This window comes from Artibeus jamaicensis, unplaced genomic scaffold (assembly GCF_021234435.1).
Source record: "Artibeus jamaicensis isolate MK-2021 breed Jamaican fruit bat unplaced genomic scaffold, CSHL_Jam_final contig_490, whole genome shotgun sequence".
Taxonomy (NCBI): domain Eukaryota; kingdom Metazoa; phylum Chordata; class Mammalia; order Chiroptera; family Phyllostomidae; genus Artibeus; species Artibeus jamaicensis.
Genome location: NW_026521861.1, coordinates 9,650,494 through 9,670,327, shown reverse-complemented (window position 1 = coordinate 9,670,327; position 19,834 = coordinate 9,650,494). Strand labels below are relative to the sequence as shown.

General features: G+C 45.3%; 1 protein-coding gene across 4 annotated transcripts in view; it reads right to left on the bottom strand.

The window, feature by feature from the left end:
• Positions 1–19,376, bottom strand: part of ACSL5 (acyl-CoA synthetase long chain family member 5) — a 46,968-nt gene extending 27,592 nt beyond the window's left edge. Inside the window, exons 1-2 of one of the 4 annotated variants that reach the window (XM_053668424.1) lie at positions 19,235–19,376; positions 2,143–2,327 (exon numbers count right to left, since the gene is read on the bottom strand). In XM_053668424.1, coding sequence (XP_053524399.1) covers positions 2,143–2,298 — 156 coding nt within the window. In that variant the 5' untranslated portion in view covers positions 2,299–2,327; positions 19,235–19,376. Of the gene's footprint in view, positions 1–2,142; positions 2,328–16,724; positions 17,058–17,111; positions 17,270–19,234 lie in introns of those variants that run through there. The other 3 variants (XM_053668425.1, XM_053668423.1, XM_037132899.2) reach the window with 3 other exon arrangements.
• Between the last annotated feature and the right edge of the window lie 458 nt (positions 19,377–19,834).

Sequence of the window (19,834 nt, the reverse complement as noted above, 5' to 3'; positions counted from 1 at the left end):
CAGGTCCCTGGGGGGGGGGCACATGAGAGGCAACCACACATTAATGTTTCTCTCCCTCTCTTCATCCCTCCCTTCTCCTCTAAAAATAAATTAATAAAAATCTTAAGAAAGAGAGAGAGAGAGATTTGTTGACCTTGAGTCACTTGAGCCGCACTGAGGACTGGAACTCAGGAGAGGTCAGAACTAGAAGGTCATATTTGGTAGCCATAGCCTTTTAGGTATATTTCAAGTCATAGGAGAGGAAGGGTTTTCTCAGATGTGAGGAATTAAAGCAGAGATTGGCTCACATCTGGCCTGAACCTGCCTTTACAAGTCAAACGTTACTGGAGCACAGCCATGCTGTTCATTTGTATGTTGTCTGGTGCCTTCACACTACAAGAGCAGAGCTGGGTCGCTGGCAACAGAGCCCGCCTGGCCTGCACAGCCCGGACCGTCTGGCCTTTACAAAAGATGTTTGCCAACCCCTGCTTTGGAGAAATCAAGAGATGGTGAGGCGAAAACTCTAGGATGAAGAGAGGGAACAACCTAAGTGACAAAGACAGGCTGACTTGGAATTAGGAAGAAATTACGAAAGGCAAAACGCGAAGTTTTAAGAAAGAAGTCTCCAGTCAATTGAGAGGAAGGCTGAAGGATAAGTCATTAAATTTGGGAGTTAGATTATGAGTGACCCAGAGAAGTTTGGGGAGATGGGAGTAGTGAAGGTCTGACCTCAGGGGGTTCAAACTCAGATGAGGACACCCACAAACAGCCTACTCTTACAGAACTCCGGTGGGAAAAGCAAGGAGTGAAACGAGATGGTGGCCTGAAGCAGCAGGGCCAGCAGGAGAGGACAATTCAGTGAAGGAGATAGAAACACACCAGGATAAAAGAACAGGTGGTGAACAGCGCAGTTAACTCAGAGTAAGAGTCCCAAGTAGACGAGAGAAGTTCAATCAAACATCAGAAAAGGCTTAGATTTACAAAGGAACAGAAGTGCTTTTTTCCCCCTCTGAAAAGGGTTGAGGATGAAAAATGACCGAGAGAACATTCTTGAAACTTCCCCTTTGCTCAGAGATATCAGAAGCTGTGTGATTTGCTGAGAATTTGGAGAATAGACGGGAAAAGGTCAGCTTCTGCTTGTTTTAAGAATGAAGAGGCCACTGACTGGTGTAGCTCAGTGGATTGAGCACGGGCATGCAAACCAAAGAATCGCGGTTCGATTCCCAGTCAAGGCATATGCCTGGGTTGAGGGCCAGTTCCCAGCAGGTGGCACACGAGAGGCAACCATACATTGATGTTTCTCTCCCTCTCCCTCTCTCCTTCCTTTCCCCTCTAAAAATAAATAAATAAAATCTTTAAAAAAGAATGAACAGTAAGTCAAAGCTGGAATTTAACTCAATAATTTATCATTTTCAGACACTGGGTATCTCAATAAAAATATTCTCCTGTCCCCAAAGTTCTGACTCGATCATCTAGACCAGCAGTCTCCAACATTTTTCATCTCACAGAACACAGAAACTACTGCAATTCTGTAGCACACCAAAAAATATGTTATATTTTTTTGCTGATCTGACAAAAAAGGTGTAATTTTGATTCATTCACACCAGACAGCTATTGTTGTGTTGGCTGCTGTCATTTTCTAATTTGACAGTTTAAAGAAAAATAAGTCAGTGCCCCAACTAAATAGTCAGGTATTACATGTAAAAAGAAAACTCTTGTGGCACACTGATTAAAAATCACTGGCCTGGATCTTAGGTTGGCAACCTTCCTCTGGAAATAGGCTTTGTGGCACACAGATGATCTACCCCTCTTTTAAATTTTTATTTTATGTTTTTACATACCCCTTTAAAAATGCAAAAACCATTCTTAGCTTGCTGGTCCCATCAAAAAAAGGTGGGTTTTTCCTGCAGGGCTGTAGTTTGACTTCCCTGATCTAGATTGCTGACACCATGAAACCTATTTGTGGTTTCGTTTTTATTATAGAGGAAAATGTGTCATTACTGGAAGTTTAAATTTGTAGACTTTCTGTTGATTACTAACCTAAAAAGGCTCACTTTCCACGTTACACCCCATCCCCTTCATGAGTTATCCCAAAGTCTTGAATTAGGTACAGTCTGTTTTTGATCAATGTTGACCGATTTATAAAGGTGGTTGGTGAGTTACCTCGATCCCCAGTGACTGGTTGTCCAGATCAACAGCAGGCAAGGTGGGGTAAGGTCTGTTGATCAGCCACAGGAAGACGGCAGCTCCGAAGGTCAGGAGGCAGATCAGTGCCGGGGTTGGAAGTGGGGAAAACAAGAAGTTAAAGATAAAAAGCATCTTTGTGAATAGCAGCAGGAAATTCAGGCCTTAAAAAGAGAGAGAGAGAAGAAAAGACAAAGTTAGTGGAAATGGCTGAATCTTTTTACTCAATAGTTCTAGGTTCACAGAAGGGGACACACACACAACTTATAAATCTCCAAACAGCCAGCATCGACCTCTCTAGTAGCAGAATGCCTCCCACTGTTTACCTTAGCAATGCTGAAAATAATAGAATGTGTTCTACCCACTACTGCTGCTTGATGTGCTTCCACAAGGTGGGAAGGATCAAAGGAAAGAAGTTAATCATTTCCCAGACAATTATGAGAAATGACTGTCCTTTTTTTTTTTCTGGTCCACAAAGCCCAGAAGAAGCCCTTTTGGGCCCAATATAAGCTGGTAGAGGAGGGTACCCCAGAGAGCTTCCCCCTGCCCAGGCAGATGGAAGGTCAGGAAGGTCTCTTCTGGCTGGATTTCTACAGCACAAATGAAACAGAAAAGAGAACCTCCATGGAAGTGACGCCACGGATTGTATAAATCAAGTGTTCTGCATGAAGGACATTTCCTGTGGGCTGGATATGACTTGCTCATGGCTTTCTCTTTTTTAAAGCATCAGGAAGGCCTCAGAGATCAACAATGTCACAACTTGCTACATCCATCGTCCTCTCCTCCAGGGAATCTGGAGAAAGCATTTTTACTGGAGGCAACTTGAATCAGGTCTGCAGAAAGAGTGCTGGGGAATGAGCCCAAACATGGTACAGATTCATAGGGATGATTTCAGCCAGGAAGTGACCCCAGGAAACAGAAGCAACTAAGGCTTCACACAACACAGCTTTTCTCGAGCGCTGACTGTATATGCCAAATCCTGGGCTTGTAACAGAATGAAATGCTCTGTCTCTTGTACTTGTTCAAGCCTTCCTTGTTCCCCTACCTTCAGACTAGCTCCTGCTTTGCCTTGCATGTAGACATGGTAATTATTAGAGGAATTCTGCTTGTACCCTGAGATTTACAAAAACAGCCCCTCCCATTTTTCTTCTTTTGACATAAAAGAAGCCTGAACTCCGTACTTTCTTAAGATGGATTTGGAGAACCAGTAGGTTTCCCATCTTCTCAGTTGGCACAATCTCATCAATAAATCTTCCTCGCTCCAAACACTAACGTTTTGAGCTTGGACCTTTTGAAGAATTGGACCACAGACTTTGGACCAAATCCAGCAGGAGTTGTTTGTATGAATTACCTAATTTAATCCCCCAAATGTCATGAAGTAGCATTTTACAGGTAAGAACAGAAGCTCCTGGGGGTAAAGTGACTTGTGCAAGTTCACTTACCATTTCCATCTCTGCTTCCCCATTACAATCCATAAAACCCATGACTCAGTATTTTCTTATAGGGACTAGCCACCAAGTTCAAGGAGATTGAATTTGTCTGGCACCTCACAGCTGACGGCAAAGGAAGTTCATAATTTGTATTCTTCAACATTTACTGCAGTGCCCAATGGAAAAATATCTCAGAGAAGAAGCCAAACATTGGCATTCAAAATCCAAAGAGCAAAGCAAGCCCAACAAAAAGTTTTATTGGATCAAAATCATGGTCACCTTTAGAATTGTGGGGCAGCTACCACTAGCTGGCACTTAGAACTTTTTTCCCATGAGCGAACACAGTTATATCACTCCGTGATAACCAGGGCTATAAAACTTAGGGATTTTGTGTGGGAGCAAAAGCAGCCTCAAAAACCCCGAGTCACTCATCATTTTTCTGCCCTTTAATTGGCTATCCCCTGAATTTGGAGCAGTCTCTCTCCATTTTATGGAGGAAAATGGAATTTCCAGATACTGGGATGACTGTCTCCCCCCCCTTGCTTTTTTCCACATTGTGTTTAGGGGAAGAAGAGGGTAAAGCAAGGCCCCACAGGAGCTGGCCAGTTTATGTAACAATAGGTGCAATTGTGACTACCTGCCAGGATTCTGAGAGCAGGGATTTTTTAATCCAGCCTTACCTGGACTTGTAAAGTGAAGTAAGCTCCAGGAGGCAGAACCTGTTCAGGAGTCAGCCATCCAGAACCTGCGTCTGAGGCCAGTCACCCCAGCCTCCTCGGGGCAGGGCAGGTTGTGAAATTGACAGAGCGGTGCCAAAGGGAGGAAAGGCCTGCTTTGTGCTCACCCGTCCTGCCTGCCGTCAGCCCCTCCCCTCCGCCTGGGACGCTGCCACCTGTCCGCTAGTATCTTAGGCTCTAAGATTCTTCTCTCTGCCCCAATGCCATCGTCAAATTAAGAGATTCTTACTTGAACCTCCCTTCTCCGCAATGGGAGCAAACTGTTGCACTGTGGACTTTGCCCTCTTTGTACAGATGGCAGATTTACGGGAGACTTTGCAAACAACAGCTTCAAAAGAGGGTCTAAAGGTGAAATTTATGTTCAGCTGTGGCAGTATGGGGTGGGGAGAAAGGGAGGGAAAACAGGCTGGCAGGTAATACCAAGGGGGGGGGAGAGGGAGGGAGGGAGGGAGGGAGGCAGCACCTGCTTGTAGCCTTGACTGATTGTTACCATGCAGTGATGTGGGCTGGGGTCACCAATTGGTCAGATTTTTTTCTCCCTGGAAAACCTGAAACGCTGGATTTTTATGAACCTCAATTTGAACTATTGGCTCAAATAGTCAGCGTCTGGTTTGGGAATTAACAACAACAAAAAAACCCCATCTGGTTTAACCTCGACCATGGTCTGTCAATGAACCCTTCTTTTAATTATACTCCAGTCATACCACAAATGGAATGAGACCGGTCACTTCCTTACAAACAACGGAGACTTTTATCAATGCCAAGACCAGTTTCACAAGAATGAAAGTACTTGCCTGCACTGGATTGAAGAAGACATGTGAGGATATACCTACCTGTCAACTGCAATAGCTCACCTTACTTTCCTATTACTGACCAATCCAAATAGGATATATGTGAAAAGTTTCAGAGGGTCCTGCCCTGCCTCCCCACATGCTTAAAAATTAAGGTAAAATTTGAGTGACATAGGATTAATCATTTTTAAATGAACGATTTAGCAATATTTAGTTCATTCACAATGTTGTGCAAGCATTGCCTCTAGTTAGTTCCAAAACATTTTCATCACCCCCAAAAATGAAACCCCGTACCTATCAGGCAATCACTCCCTAGTCTCTGCTACCCCCAGACTCTGGAAACCTCAAGTTTACTTTCTGTTGCTACTGACTTACTAATTCTGAATATTTCATATAAATGAAACCACATAATGTGTGGCATTTTCTCTGTGACTTCTTTCACTCAGCATAACATTTTCAAAATTTATTGATGTTACATATCAGTTCTTCATCCCTTCTTATGGTTGAAGAAATCCAATCATTTTACGCACTTGTTGGTCACTTGCATTTCTTCTGTAAAGAATATCTAGTCCAGTGCTTTGCCCATTTTTAAATTGGGTTGCTTGTCTTTTAGTTGTTCCGTTGTAAGAGATCTTTATGTATCCTGGATACTAGACACTTAGAAAAAAAAGATTCACAGCATTTTCTCCCACTCTGCTATCTTTTCACTATATTGATAGATTTGTTTTTAATGCCCAAACACACATTCTTTGCATACACACATTAAATGCCTTATAATGTTACCTACTACTGGAGAGGATTTGTGCCCATATCCTGTAATTCCCACTGTAAACGGGAGAAACTGAGGCTCTGAGAGAAGGGGAGACCTTCCAGTCAGCTCTCACTATTACTGGGCTGGGAAGCTCTGGGAAGCATTCTAACCCTAAAATCTATTAACACTTACATATGCCCTCAAATAAATGAGGGGGAAAAGCTACCATCACCCTCCTCATGTGACGTGTGTCGCTCAAGTTACAATTTTGTTTTAGTCACTTCATGGAAACTCCTGCAAACTGTAGGTGTGATGGCTTCCTCTTCCCTTTAGGTCACTACTCACTGGGAAAGTGTAGGGAAGGGAGAAGTGCAGTGGTACCAAAAAAAAAACAAAAAAAGAGGAAGAGAGTTGCATGATGCTGCATCTGGCAGCTCCTGTTTTGGTTACCTAAACGTGGCCACGAGAGCCACAGTGCCCAATAGGGCGGCCCCAAATGGGAAACTTCCTCCACTTCCTGGTGTCATAGTGACATGCTTCTGTCCCCCCCCCCCAGGTTGCCCATTGGTCCTCAGCCATTGCTCTTGATTCACTCCATGGCGTTCCCTTGTTCTGTGGTATGGATGGCCATGGCCACATTCACTCATCTTCCAGCACCTAGTCCATTTCACTCTGAAGGTAGCGGTAAGACATCTTCTGTCTTCACACCTGCTAGTGAGCTCCCAGGACCAGCCTTGGTTTCCAGGTTATGACCACCCCATCTTCATCTTTAGATTTTGCTGCTTTGTGGGTTTGGAATACTATTTCTTCTTTAAGTCTACTTTTCTTTGTATAAAAACCCTAAATGGCCCCTTCTACCCTAATTAATACTCAAGTTTTGGTCAAAGGTAAGTCCATGTCTACCTTAGATCCTCTGTATTGGTTCTTCTCTTTGTCCGGAGCACTGTTCCCCAGATCTGCAACAGTTGTAATGGCTTATAGGTCTGGTCTCAACTCAAATGCTACTTCCTCAGAGGCTTGCTCCGAGCACCCTATTTAGTATTGCCCTTTTTACCCCAGTCACTACCATTGACCTTGCTTTCTCTTTTCCATGACACTGTTCACTCTCTGCAATAGTCCTGGACTCTTATCACCCATTTTCCCTGCTGCACTGATATTCTAATTGGAACAGGGATTACTGCTTTGTTCACTACAATTCCTGCCCTGTGCCTGGCACACAGTAAACTTTCGATGAGTAGTTGCTGAATAAACAACCAGTTTTCTGGTTCAGAACTGTCTGTTCTAAGACTCTTAGTTAATCCATGCTTCCCCTACTAAAACTATCCCACGCCCAAATTCCCCAAACCTAGACCATCAAAAGGCATTCTAGCCAGTCTTGAATTGGGTATTCCCACGTTAATATTTCACCAAGGGTTAGGGATGGTGGGTGGTGAAAAGAATGTATTTCTAACCCATATCAAGAACCTAAAGGTTCAAGAACCACTCAGGATCAGCCAACTCCTCCAGGCTCAGTAGAATCTACAGGATAAACCAGATCCAAGTAAGTCATCTACAACGGAAGGTGGGCGGAAAGTCTAGTCTAGAAATGAATAATTCTCTTACCCTGGGTTTCTGGAATCTAAAGCACAATAAAGGAAATTATCTTTTCTTTGAGGACTGAAGAACGAATTATTTTCTATGCAATAATAAGATATAAAATGTAATTAGAAATTGCTCTGTGGTTTCTAATCTGTAAAATACATTTAAAATACATTTTTTAATGCTTCCTAGATAATGGCACACTCATTTGGATTTGATGGGTTTCTCTGTCCTCTTGCAGCTATGGGCTTATTCTGTGGTGACAGAAAGCTCATTAATTGGGAGACCAGAATCCCCAAGTTCTCACACCCAGTTCGTTAACACATTCTTCCATCCTGAGTTACTTACTCTCTCCTAGAGACCATGTCCCAAGTTTTCACCACTCATAATGACTCCAAAGGGGGCCTGCATGTTACTTGGGAGGTTGTATATGAAAGTTTCGGTTCATTGGAGGGACACTATGTTGCTAACTCAGCCTCCATTGTCATTTTCCCTAAATTCCTGCCACCCCCAATTTAGGAGACAACTGTCTATGTCCTTAACCACATAGTCAATATTTCTAGACAAATTCCAAAATAATGGCAAATAGTTAATAGAACACTACAGACCAGGAGCTTTGTGAGCGGACTTGGAGATCTAATAGCCTTTTCCTTAATATGCAATGAATGCAAATAAGTTATGGATTCTATTGCAAGACCCTTTACCCGGTTACCTCAGAGCCCTGAACCTAAGGGCTTTTCTTACACCAGTTCACTGTTCTGTTTGAATGCAATGTTTTATTACTAAAAAATAAAAGATAGCATAATTTGAGAAAACAGTCAGCTAAAAGCCTGCTATGGAAAAGCATTGGTTCCTAAGGAGAGTAAATCCCAAGTATTCATACTATTTAAAATGATTCAAAGGTCAGAAGGTCCAATTTTCAATTATATCTGAGATAAAAATTTGTTGTCATATCTCTCAATTAAAAAATAAAAACACCTTAGTGGGGAAGCTTTAAAACCCTGTAAGGAAATAAGTGGCAAATAGAAACCATGAATTAAATTCAGTGAGGTAGCCAGGACGTCAAAAGCTTTCTTACATTTCATGCAAATAATGAACTCGAAAATAATAGAAAATGTGCCATTCAAAATAGTATCTATGAGAAGAAATGTGTACAACCTATAATAAAAATTATATTTGAGGGACAAAAGAAGGCTTGAAAAATGGAAAGACATACCTGAAATAGTGAAGGGGTCCTATCTCCCTAAATGTATCTATACATTTAATGCAGCCCTAATAGAGACCAACAGGATTTTCTTAGGAACTAAAAAGTTAATACTAAAATTCACCCAGAAAAACGAAACTTACAAAAGAGAGAAACATTTTGAAAAATAACAGGGATTGGGTGGGTGGCAGAGAGGTGAGCATAACAAATTGTCTTACTACAGAGGTTGGGAAGTTTTTTGTCCATCGTGAATAGACAAATCTATGTCGCAAAATAGTCTTGAAATATTCCCAGTGGATCTACCATTATGTACGCAATTGCATTTCAAATCAAGATAGATATTTTTTCCTCTTTCATAACTGTATGAAGACAACTGCCCAGCCATTTGGAATGAATACACAAGGCTGATTACTATCTCACTCCTACAACAAGAGAAAGTTCAAGATCAAAGACTTTATATAAAATAATGGAAGTCAAAGAGTATTGGGAATAGAAAAACAGAGAGAAACTATTTTATAATTTTAGCATGGGCATGGGGAAAACTCAAGACTGACCCAAATTCTAGAAGCTATAAATAAAAATGTCAGCAAGTTTGTTTAGGTAGAACTTTTAGAAGTATTTGCTTTTCAGAAAAGACATCAGAGACAAAGCCAAATAAATTGGGAAAAATGTTAAATACTCCAGACAGGCAAAAGGCTCATTTTCTCAATAAGGAGTGTTCAGAAGTCAGTGAGAAGCAGAACAACCCAGGCTAACCAAGGGCAGAGGCCCTGACCAGGAAGTTCACGCAGAACAGGTTACTTAAAGTTAGGAGCACTCAGCTTCACTTACGGTTTTAAGAATGCAAATTTAAATGGAATGCCTGTCCCTCCCCATTAGTTTAGCCACAGTAAAATAGTGCAAAATGCGCTGTAAATTTGGTCTAGCCTCCTTAGAGATAGAGGCTAGACCCTGCCCTCTCTCACGATTTAGGGCATGTGCCTTTTGACCTAATGACTGCACTAGTAACTTCCCCTGCGGATGAGAAAGACACCAGTTCAGCTGAGTGTGTCACACAAGGCTGCGTCAGACACCGGTGAAGGATGTGGGCTCTGAGTCAGACTATTTGGGCTCAAACTCCACTTGGTTGTCATCTCTGTGACCCAGGTTAGCTAACCGCTGTGTGGTTTCTAATCTGTAAAATGGCAATACAATCTGTCTCGGAAGGTTGTCACCATGATTCAAGGGGTGACTGTCCCTGTAGAGTGCTTAGAACCATGCCTGATGCCCAGTCCCAGGGACTAGCTATTCGGTTTGTCGTCATTAAATCTATAGGAGCGTTTATGGTGCCGGAGACCAGGATAGCCTTCCCTAATAGGAGAGCTGCCAAATAGGTCATAGCATTTCCACACCGGGGAACTGGTGGCCAGCATGGAAAAGAATAAAGCAAATACGTATGCCCTGATAGGGAAGGTCGAAAGAAAACAAAGAATGCTGAGACAATGCGTATGCTTTTGTGTTGCTAAAAGTAAAATTCTTCTAGGAAAAGACCAATGGAAGAGGGAAAACCATGAATGGATTTTCCAGAAAGTTTTGAGTATTCAGTCACTCAGCTGAAGATATCTAAGTGCTTGCCTTTGTATCAGACCTCAGTCTAGGTGCTGGGAGTACAGCAGTGAAAACCCTGCCCTCGTGGGGTTGCATTTTATTGGGAGAGTGTGACAACAAGCCTGAACAATAACCAGATTATACAGCACTATAGAATACGAAAATGGAGAGGGAGGGTTGGGGGTTAAGCAAGGTTGTTTTTTTAATCACGGAGGTTAGAGCTGTTCTCATCCGAAAAATGGCACTTCCAAGTCCGTCTCACTTATCACTTAATCGGAGATAGGCAGGCTTTAAAAAATAAACCATAAACTGGACAACTCCAAATTATCCCGCCTTGGACTGTGGCAGCTGGCGGGGAGTGGGGAGTGGAGGGGGGCATTGCATGCAAGCACCATTGAGAATACAGCCTCAGTATTGTTTCTCATAGCGCAGCTGGCCCACCGCCCAAGCCACACTTGACTATGGCCTTTCCCCAGTGCTGGTGTCCGGTAGGGAGCTGCTCAGCAGTAGAGTAAGCCAGGCTCACAGAAGCCTTGGGGTGAGAGCATTTTTCATTCATTTCTTTAGCAGATACGAAACCAGAGCAAAGGTCAAATTTCAGTTCCAAGAGCAAACAGGTGTCTCATGTTGCTGAGGAAAAGAGGCTGTGGCATAAGCTCCTGACCTACGGGGCCTGCTGATAACTTCCCAGCTGCTCACGAGCACCGAGGTGCTCAGGCCTACTTATAGGAGCCTTTCCCACCAAATGGCCATGTCGCCAGGCACGGGTGGCTTTCCTCCTCTGAGGGCCTGGCGCTCAGTGTGCTCTGCAGCTCACACACTAGGGGATGGTCCCAGACAAAGAAGAAAAAGTCCTTCTCATCTCCACAGGGTCATGCAGGGCAGGACAAGAAAACAGTGTCACCAAAGGAGATCCCTATTAAAAACCCCAAGGGTGGCCTCATAGTCATTTGCACACCATGGAAAGATTCTGTGAGAGGTAAAATAACACAGGAAAGCGATACAAAGCTCCCCCATGTTGATCTTCCTAGCCCAATTTCTAGGCTGCACTCAACAGTTCCAATTTGTAAGGCAGCTGGCAGAGTGACAGTGAGGATAGCCTTGGGACAGGCCTCCCTAGCCCGCCAGCAAGCACCCCACAAATAAATTGTTAGGGTTTCAATGCATAGCCATTGGGGATATCTTTGCTGCTGAACCGCACAGGAAAAGTTACAGGAACCAGGGCTCGGTAGGGTTGTAAGGAGTGAAACAGACATCTTTCCTTAGGTTTGGGTCTCGGGGACGCTTCCTGTGGCTCAGTGAACAACCAAGCCACGAGCAGCTTCAGGCAGAAGCTGCTGAACTTCCAGATTCTACTGGGCCCAGCACAGTGTCTGAGATAAGGTGGGAACCCACTAAGTGCCAGCAAGTTACTTTCCCTTTTTGCTTCGCATTGGCACAAGTTCAGAGAACGGTAACTTTAGGGAGGTGACACATTTAGAGAAAGGTGACTGTAGGGAAGGGAATCTGTTGAAGAAAACAGGTCGCAGAATTCAATCCTGCAGTGATGCGACATGCATCTATCCTGTACTCACAGGGGGACAGAATCAGCTGAGCCCCTCTCCAGAATGCCTCGCCCAGGGGCTTTACGTCACGGCAAGGGTGAGGCTAAGCAGCCTGACCTGCCAAGGCCTAGGTTCACTTATTCGACAAGCATCTGCATATTTGAGCACCTACAATGTGCTAGGCAGTGTGTGGAAAGCACACTTAGAGGTCATGGTAGGGGATAGAGCCAGCTCCCCAAGCAGCAAACAAATGCTCTGTGGCAGGCGTGTCAAAGTCATCTTCACCAGGGACCACATTGGCCTCGCGGTTGCCTTCAAAGGGCTGAAATAATTTTAGGACTGTATAAATGTAACTACTTAACTGTTAAGGAGCTGACATTACATTCTGCCTTTCAAAGGCAACCGTGAAACTGATGTGGCCCCCTGGTGAAAATGAGTTTGACGCCCCTTCTGTATGGGATGGACCCCCGCTTTGAGAGCACCTGGCAGAGTGGAGAAGTATGTGTGTGACAAGAAATATATTTATTCTCTGCACTTTAAATTAACTTAAAATTTACTTTAGCCAAGGCCAACAAAGATCTTGGACCTACTAAGTGCCTAACTATGTGCCATGGACAGAGAGACAAACACTTAGAAGACATAATGTCTGCCCCTTGGGGACTTATGGGTCTGTTGAACACCAAAAATACTTAGAGAAGAATTCAGAGTATGGGCCACAAGCTCATGAACTTGAAGAAGAGAGAGGCTAGTGTTGACCAAATAGGTAAAAGCAGAGGTTTGGAGTGCCAGACCCTCAAGGATGTGTGGTCCTTGATCCCCTGGGCCTTACTATTAATAGTCTCATTTCCAGGCCCAATCAAGGATGATGACCCTATCAATGATGCCACTGGCTAATAAACTTCCAGCTGTAAGTCCAGCCAGGGTCACTGAAACCAAACCATCCTTCTCAACTGTTGTCTGGTTCTCTGTGTCTACTTTTCCACGGAGAGACCAGTCCCCACATAGGCTGGATGAACCTCAGTAAAGGGAGGAAGGGGATTCCCAGATGTGGGGTGACAGCTAATATGGCTGGAGACACTACAGCATGACAAGCAGGACATTTGGGGAAGGGAAATGGTGAAGGGGTTTTTCTGATGGAGGTAGAATATCCATCTTTAGTTGAAAGGTAAATAAAGAAAAAGCCTCCAAGAAGGCTGAATGAAACAGTGTCTGGGGCCCGGTATAGACACCACCCCACTAGAATCATCTCAGTGCACGAACACCAGAGAGCCTTGGGGTGCCAGACTCTGACCAACTGAGCTGCATGGTCGTAAACAGGAAAGCCCTCATTAGGTCGAATAACTCAGTCCAAGAAGGTAGCATGGGATAGTTGTTGAGCCACCACTGATAGGCTGGTGATGGGAATGACAAATTAAACTGTGTCACTGATTGACATAGTCAGCCTTGATCTTTAGGCTTCCGACAAATCACAGTCTTGCATCCCTACCCTGAAAAATATCTTTCGCCCCCAAAGGCTTCCCAAGTGGTTGTTGACCAAGTGATTTATGAGAGCACTGAAGTCAGGAGAATCAGTATCAGAGGTCCCCTGGGCTTGATAAGAGAGCCTATAAAAAAGATAGGCTGGACAAAGTGCTAGGGCCCCGTCACCCATGCCAGGATAAAGACAGGTGATGCAAGAATTTGTGAAAGAGACTTACCTATCTGGGCTTTCTGCAGAATCAGCCCTGGTACTACTTGGTTTGGCCAATGGTGAGGAGTCACCAGATTCAATTTGCAAATAAGCTTTATTGCCAATAGTCTTATTTGCAGGGGCAAACTTTCAAGGCCATTGCCTTTTCAAGTACTACCACTTATTGGATGTGTGGCCCTGGGGGCAGTTACGTAATGCCACTAAGCTTAAGTTTCCTTCCACTGCACACAAGAAAGGGTAAGGCGATAATCTCTACTTCAAAGGCATAGTGTGTGGTGGGCCTTCTGGTGCACTGTGGGTCGTCACATGGGAAGCTCTCAGCAGACTAGCTCCCTTTTTCTTCTTCCACAAGGAGTTTTTAACTCCTTGTCAGTATCAGACATTCTATTGTGAGACACCCCAAATGAGAAGAGATAATCATGGTCTTCATACTAGAACTGTCTTTTAACTTCTATACAAAAATCTTAACTCCTCATTTCTATATAAACAGAGGATTTCTAGTTGGAGAGGGCATGGTACACCTCTGAGCTCGGACCAACCCATCGCCCTGATGCAACCACACTCTTGCTTTCTCCTACAAAACCCTCAAAAACTCTTAACTTATTTAAAAAAAAACCTCAACTCTTATAGTAGAATGATCCATGGAAACCCAGAGAACTACTATCAGCTCCCCTGAAGAGGGGGGATACCATGGCCTGGCCATAGCAGTACAAGGGCTGCCTGACCTTCCAAAACTCATGTATTTATTCAAACAATATGAATTAAGTAAGAGCGTGGGAAATATCAGGCCCTGTGCCAGAAGGAAGAGAGAATGAAAGTTAGAGTCACCTAGGGGACAAACAGACCTGGAGGAGTTACAGCAGAGTGTGACAAGAGCAATGATGAGCGAACTCAGGGAAGCTGGGGACACATTGCCCTTGCAGGGTGCTACATGAGAATCACCCCAGGCTGCCTGCCAAATGAAAGTCAGTATATCACTGGCTGGGCATACGAGACACACAGGAGCAGACACGTCACTCTTGGTTTCTAAAATACTGCCAAATCCTGGTTTGGAAATTCCCTTGTCTAGGGGTGGGAGGATTTCTTTGTTTGAGGTGCAAAGTGCTTAAAATTAACCATTTTAAACCAAGCGATTCAGTGGCAACTTAGAATATTCGCAGTGTTGGGAAACCACCACTTCTGTCTAGGTCCCAAGGCCGTTGTCATCACCCCAAGAAAACCCTGGACCCATCAGGCAGTTCCTCCCATTCCTCTCTCCTCCCAGTTCCTGGAAGCCCCCAGCCTGCCTTGTCTCTCTGGATTTGGGGTGGGAGGGTTTTCAAAGGAGGATTTCTCCCAGTTTCTGGTTCTTTGGCCTGTGTACTGTATTAATACTTAACTAGGTTCTGCAGAAACTGAGGCACAGCTTGCCACGGGAACCAAAGGAGTCAGAGTTCAAATTCCAGCTCCAGTCTCTTCATGCCACCTCTGATTCCGGTTTCCTTCTTTCTAAGCCTCAGTTTCTCAACCTATGAAATGAAGTTACCTACCTCACAGGACTATTTCAAATATCAAAAGAGAGAAAATCCCCATAGAACAGTAAGGGCAGCCCTGCCCCATCGGGACAGCACTGCCCCGATGAATGGTAGCTGTGTTATTTGCAGTTCTAAAAAGGTCAACCCGAAAAATAGTAAGTATATGAACTCACTATCTGCCAAGGTCTTCATACATGAAAGTCTCGCTACAAATAAAATTTTCTAGGAAATCTGAAGATGGGCTAACTCAACTCTATGCAGGAGTGGATAGAGCATGGTTTTAACATCAGACCGACCGCAGCTTCAGTCCCCATTTGACAATTGGCTGCTTTGTGACCTTGAGAAAATTATTGAACCTCTCTGAGCCTCATAACCCAACCACGAAATAGCAAAACCATCCATGTCATAAGACTGTCTTCATTAAATGTGAGTGTATCTACTCTGTGAGCTGGTGCTTAACTGGCTTTGTCCTCTCTCTCTCTATTCATCCCCCGATCCTCTCTCTTTCCCTGACCACCTGCCTCCCTGTAGAATCTGTGGCCGCACTGTGTATTTAGCACTTAGGTACTCGATGATACATGGATTATATTGTAGGTGTTTTTGTCCTCCAAGAGTTGGAATATAGCTATAGCATAGGGAGAGAAGACTGTCTTAGGTTAGGATCCAAGTCAAATCTTGGCCAGCACATTCTCTTTGGCCTGGATGTTTATATATATAAAAAATTAAGTCAAAATATGTTTTTAGGGGTATGCCTGCTTTGCACTTTGCAGACTCCCTACCACCTACATCTTACTCTGTCCCATTTATTTTACTTAGCTACATTCTCTGCCTGTCCTTTAAGCATTTGTGACTTTTGTTTTATTTAGGTTTTTGTTCCTTTCGTTGGGCCCAGCACACAGGTGATTCCTACCAAATTTTATACCTTGCCTCTTCCAAGATTATTCTATGTTCATCCCAAACACTTGTCAGTCCCAGGGACCCACCACAGTGTGACAACCATGCTGGAGTGTCGCAAAAGGGACTGAGCAAAATCACTTTACTTATATATCTACTTATTTATTTTACTAAATCAATTGTTTACTTTAAAAATTAAATTTAGTTTTATTTCATTATTTTTTCAAGGCACTGCCTCTGTCAGAAATCACCTGTATGTTGGAGCTACAGATTCAATCCTTGTTTTCAAGCCACCAAGAATGTTGATACCCCCAAACACTAGAAAGCACTGACTTGACTCCCGAGTCCCTTCCTAATGCTCACTCCTTAATTGCCCCTGAAGTTCGCCTTAGATCCAACTGTTGGTCTTGGCCCATAAAACAGATCCAGGTTCATCAGAACCTTTTCATCAGTCGGTCATTCGTCAGCTCTTACCCCAGGAAGGAGTCCAAGTCCTTGGTATAGATTGAGGGCACCGCCACCCCCCCCCCCCTCAAGCCCTCGGGGAAGCTATGGCGGACACTCAGACCCAGAAAAACAGGTCTCAGTTGTGGTTCACCTTCCCCCAGAGAAGCAGGAAAAAGAAAACTGGATCCATGCCCCACATTCCTCCTTCCACTGCCCGCTCCTCATAAGGAGGCTTTACAGGTGTCTCCCAAAGACCTGGGAGAGGAAGTGCTGACACGTGCTGGGGCGCAGCGAGCTCTAGACTCACCGGGGCTGGCCAAGGGCACCCTCTTGGCCTCTCCCCGCGCTCCCCGCGGACCCCCTGCGAAGCGCCCCCCCAGCTCAGTCCCCTTACCCTGGGAAGGGGGCCGCATCTCTTGGTGCTTCCAGCAAATGGGGCTTCCCGGCTGCGAGTCCTTCCTGGCACATGAGTCCCTGCTCTTCTGCCCTCACCCCTGCCTCCACCAGGCACAGGGTGGCGTCGGAGCACCCATGCAGGCGGCGGCGGGCTCAGAACGGAGCGCCTCGGGTCTGCCCTGCCCGCCCTGGCCGCAGTTAGGCCATGGCCGGCTCCCTAACGTGCTCGCCGGGGCTCCACTTCCTGGTTTTTCGCTCGCAACTGAAAGTGGAAGCGTCTGACCAGGAGGAAGGGAGCCGCGCTCGCCCCTGGCTGCTTTTCAAACGCTGCAACCCCAGCCCCCGAGGGCTGCCACAAAAGCCGGCCCACATGCACACAGCTCACCCTTTCCTCCCCTGAGCACCTGGAGACAGACACAAAAACGAACAGAAATGACACGAGGTGTCCCCTCGCACCACTGGTCTCAGAGGAGGGACGCTGCTCTCTGCTGGATTTGCGGAGCAGGGAGGTCCGGCCAGAGGCCCCTGAGCCCTGGGAGAACTCCCCGGACTGCAGGGCATTTCGGGGCCAGCCCTGGTGTCCCCCTCCGGCCCCAGCATACCTGCCCTGTCCCAGAAGCAGTTCTGATAAAGTCAACAAACACTCAGGCCAGGAAGGGCAGGGACAGGGATGGAAAGACTTTTTTTTTCTCCCTTTGACACACAGGCTCATCCTTTTCGTACCGCAGACTTTACATCCTGCTGCTTCCCTCACAGCCCAGAGGAAAAATGGAAACATTTTAAATCACAGGACTAGACAAGCACATGTACCGTAGACTGTCAGAGTGACCCCACACCTAATAGCTTCTGGAAAACTCCACCCTACACACAAGAGACCGTAACACAGGAAAAGGCAAATAATGTCTTCATATGTGTTATTATAACGTTGTTTTTGAATATTCAGACCCCCTGACAGGGGCACGGGGACTAGTTTACAGGTATCAGGACCCGTCACAGTCTCACTGGATTCACCTACGGCTGTGGCCACAGAGGGGCATGGGAGCCTCCATTCTTAGATTATTTTAAAATTAATTAATTAATTTTTTAATTACTTTTCAACTACAGTATTCTGTCTTCCATTCTTAGATTTAGAAGCAGAGATAACAAGTTTTCCTTCCCCTTCTCAGCCACATTCTTTCCTCCCACCTCACTGACACCCCGAAAGTAGATGGCATTTTCTCCAACCAGCCCGTCACTAGAGCTAGATTAGGATGTCTTCTCTCTACAAGAGAGGAGATCCTAAAAATCTCCAGCTAAAACCTGCTGGGTGAGCTGTGCCGCTGTCTCAGAGAACATGAGTCGGCCCCATGGCCTCACAGGAGCACAACCTGACATTAGAGAAACACGAAGTGCGGGAAGATGAGGGCGGCCCCCTGCCATTCCATCTTCTGGGGCCTCTCAAGGCTGGAGGAGCACTTGGCTTTGCTTTGTTTCAGCAGCTTGGCTCCCCAAGAAGAAGCTTCCTCCAGGGGAGGGTGGAGGATGGCCAATGGGTGTCTTGTCTCAGCCACTCTAATGCTGCTAGCGCTTCCCTGGGTGCTGTTTTCTATTCCCAACTGGATGAAGAGCTCAGGGCCAGGACAAGATGAGCCTCCCTCTCCCTCTCCCTCTCCCTCTCCCTCTCCCTCTCCCTCTCCCTCTCCCTCTCCCTCTCCCTCTCCCTCTCCCCTCCCCCTCCCCCTCCAACTGAATACTCAAGTTCAGGAGATTCTGAGGCATTCTAAAGTTCTGCCAGACTTGCATTCCTATTCAATCTTCTGTGCACATGAGTGATAATCCCAAGATACGAAAGAGTAACAGAAGGTTTGGCAATCTGCAAGAATTCTGCACCATCCAGCAGCCTATAGTAACAGACCAGTTAGGACTCAAACCCTTGCCACATCATCTCAGCTATACAGCTCTGGTCATGCGGTTTAAGCCCATCACACATCATTTATTCATGAAATGCAATACTACCTACCTCCCAGGAGGTGGTGAGACAATGAGATAACGCATGTTGCATACCTAGTAGAGACCCCAGCATCTAATAAAATGTCTGCTAAGCTTCCCTTCTCCTTCTTTCTTCCAGATGGGAATCCTTGCCGTCAGCAGCTGATGAATGCCCTTTCTAACCATAGTGACACAGAATGGAAGAGGGAGACCCATATCCTGCCTTTGTCTATAACCCTTGGAGGTTTGAAGTCTGTTTTGGTTGCATGTAGTAAAATGAATAGCTTTCTCTTCCAAGCCTAATTCCTGTTAATGTTCAGGTTGCCCTGATGTCTCTACTCGGTTTCCAATGGACTTTTCCTTTCTTGTTCCTCCCACACAAGTCAGCTGAGATGACTACTCAACCAAATGTAATTTCATGTCCAAAGAGCCTTAGGCTGAGAATGGACGAGTGTCCCACCTTCCTCCCCGCAACGACTCCCAACCCTGCTCTCCTATAGACGCGTACACTCTGGAGCAGGCAGAGTTGGGGCAGCTTACCACGTAAGGATCCTCTCCCTTCCTGGGTGGAGGAAAGGCACCCCTCACAGCTGGCTGTCCTACTTCAGTACCACTGTCAGCCACTTCTGCCTTTGTCACAGCTCAGGGATGAGGCCACACCTGAAGCCAATGCGTACTGCTCCAAGAGTGGCCCACAAGCTACCCTGGAAACTTTGAACCTGTTGCAATAGTTCAAAGGTAGAAGTTACCTGTTCAAACACTTGTAGTCACCTCTGCCAATGAGAAGTGTAGGATCTGGCAAAAGGTAAAAACAGGAGATTCTTATGCAATGGGCTTAAGAGGAAGGGGAAAAAAAAAGTCCTCAGCTAAGAAAGCTAACATTTAATAAGCAAACCCCCTTGTAGAGGCCATACCTCTGGGAAAGAGAGGGGGAGATAGGGCTTTACATCTGCTTGGGGGGGCAGAATCCTTGAAATTGCCCTAGGAAAAGAAAGATCTAGAGAGCAAGCAATAGGGAAAAAACACTCCCTGAATTCAGAGTGAGAGAAAAATGAGAAGTCACTCTACTTGTTACTCAAGCTCTAACTTTAAGGTTCCAATAAGCAGAGGCCTTTAGTCTTCTTCTAGAAGGAACTAGTG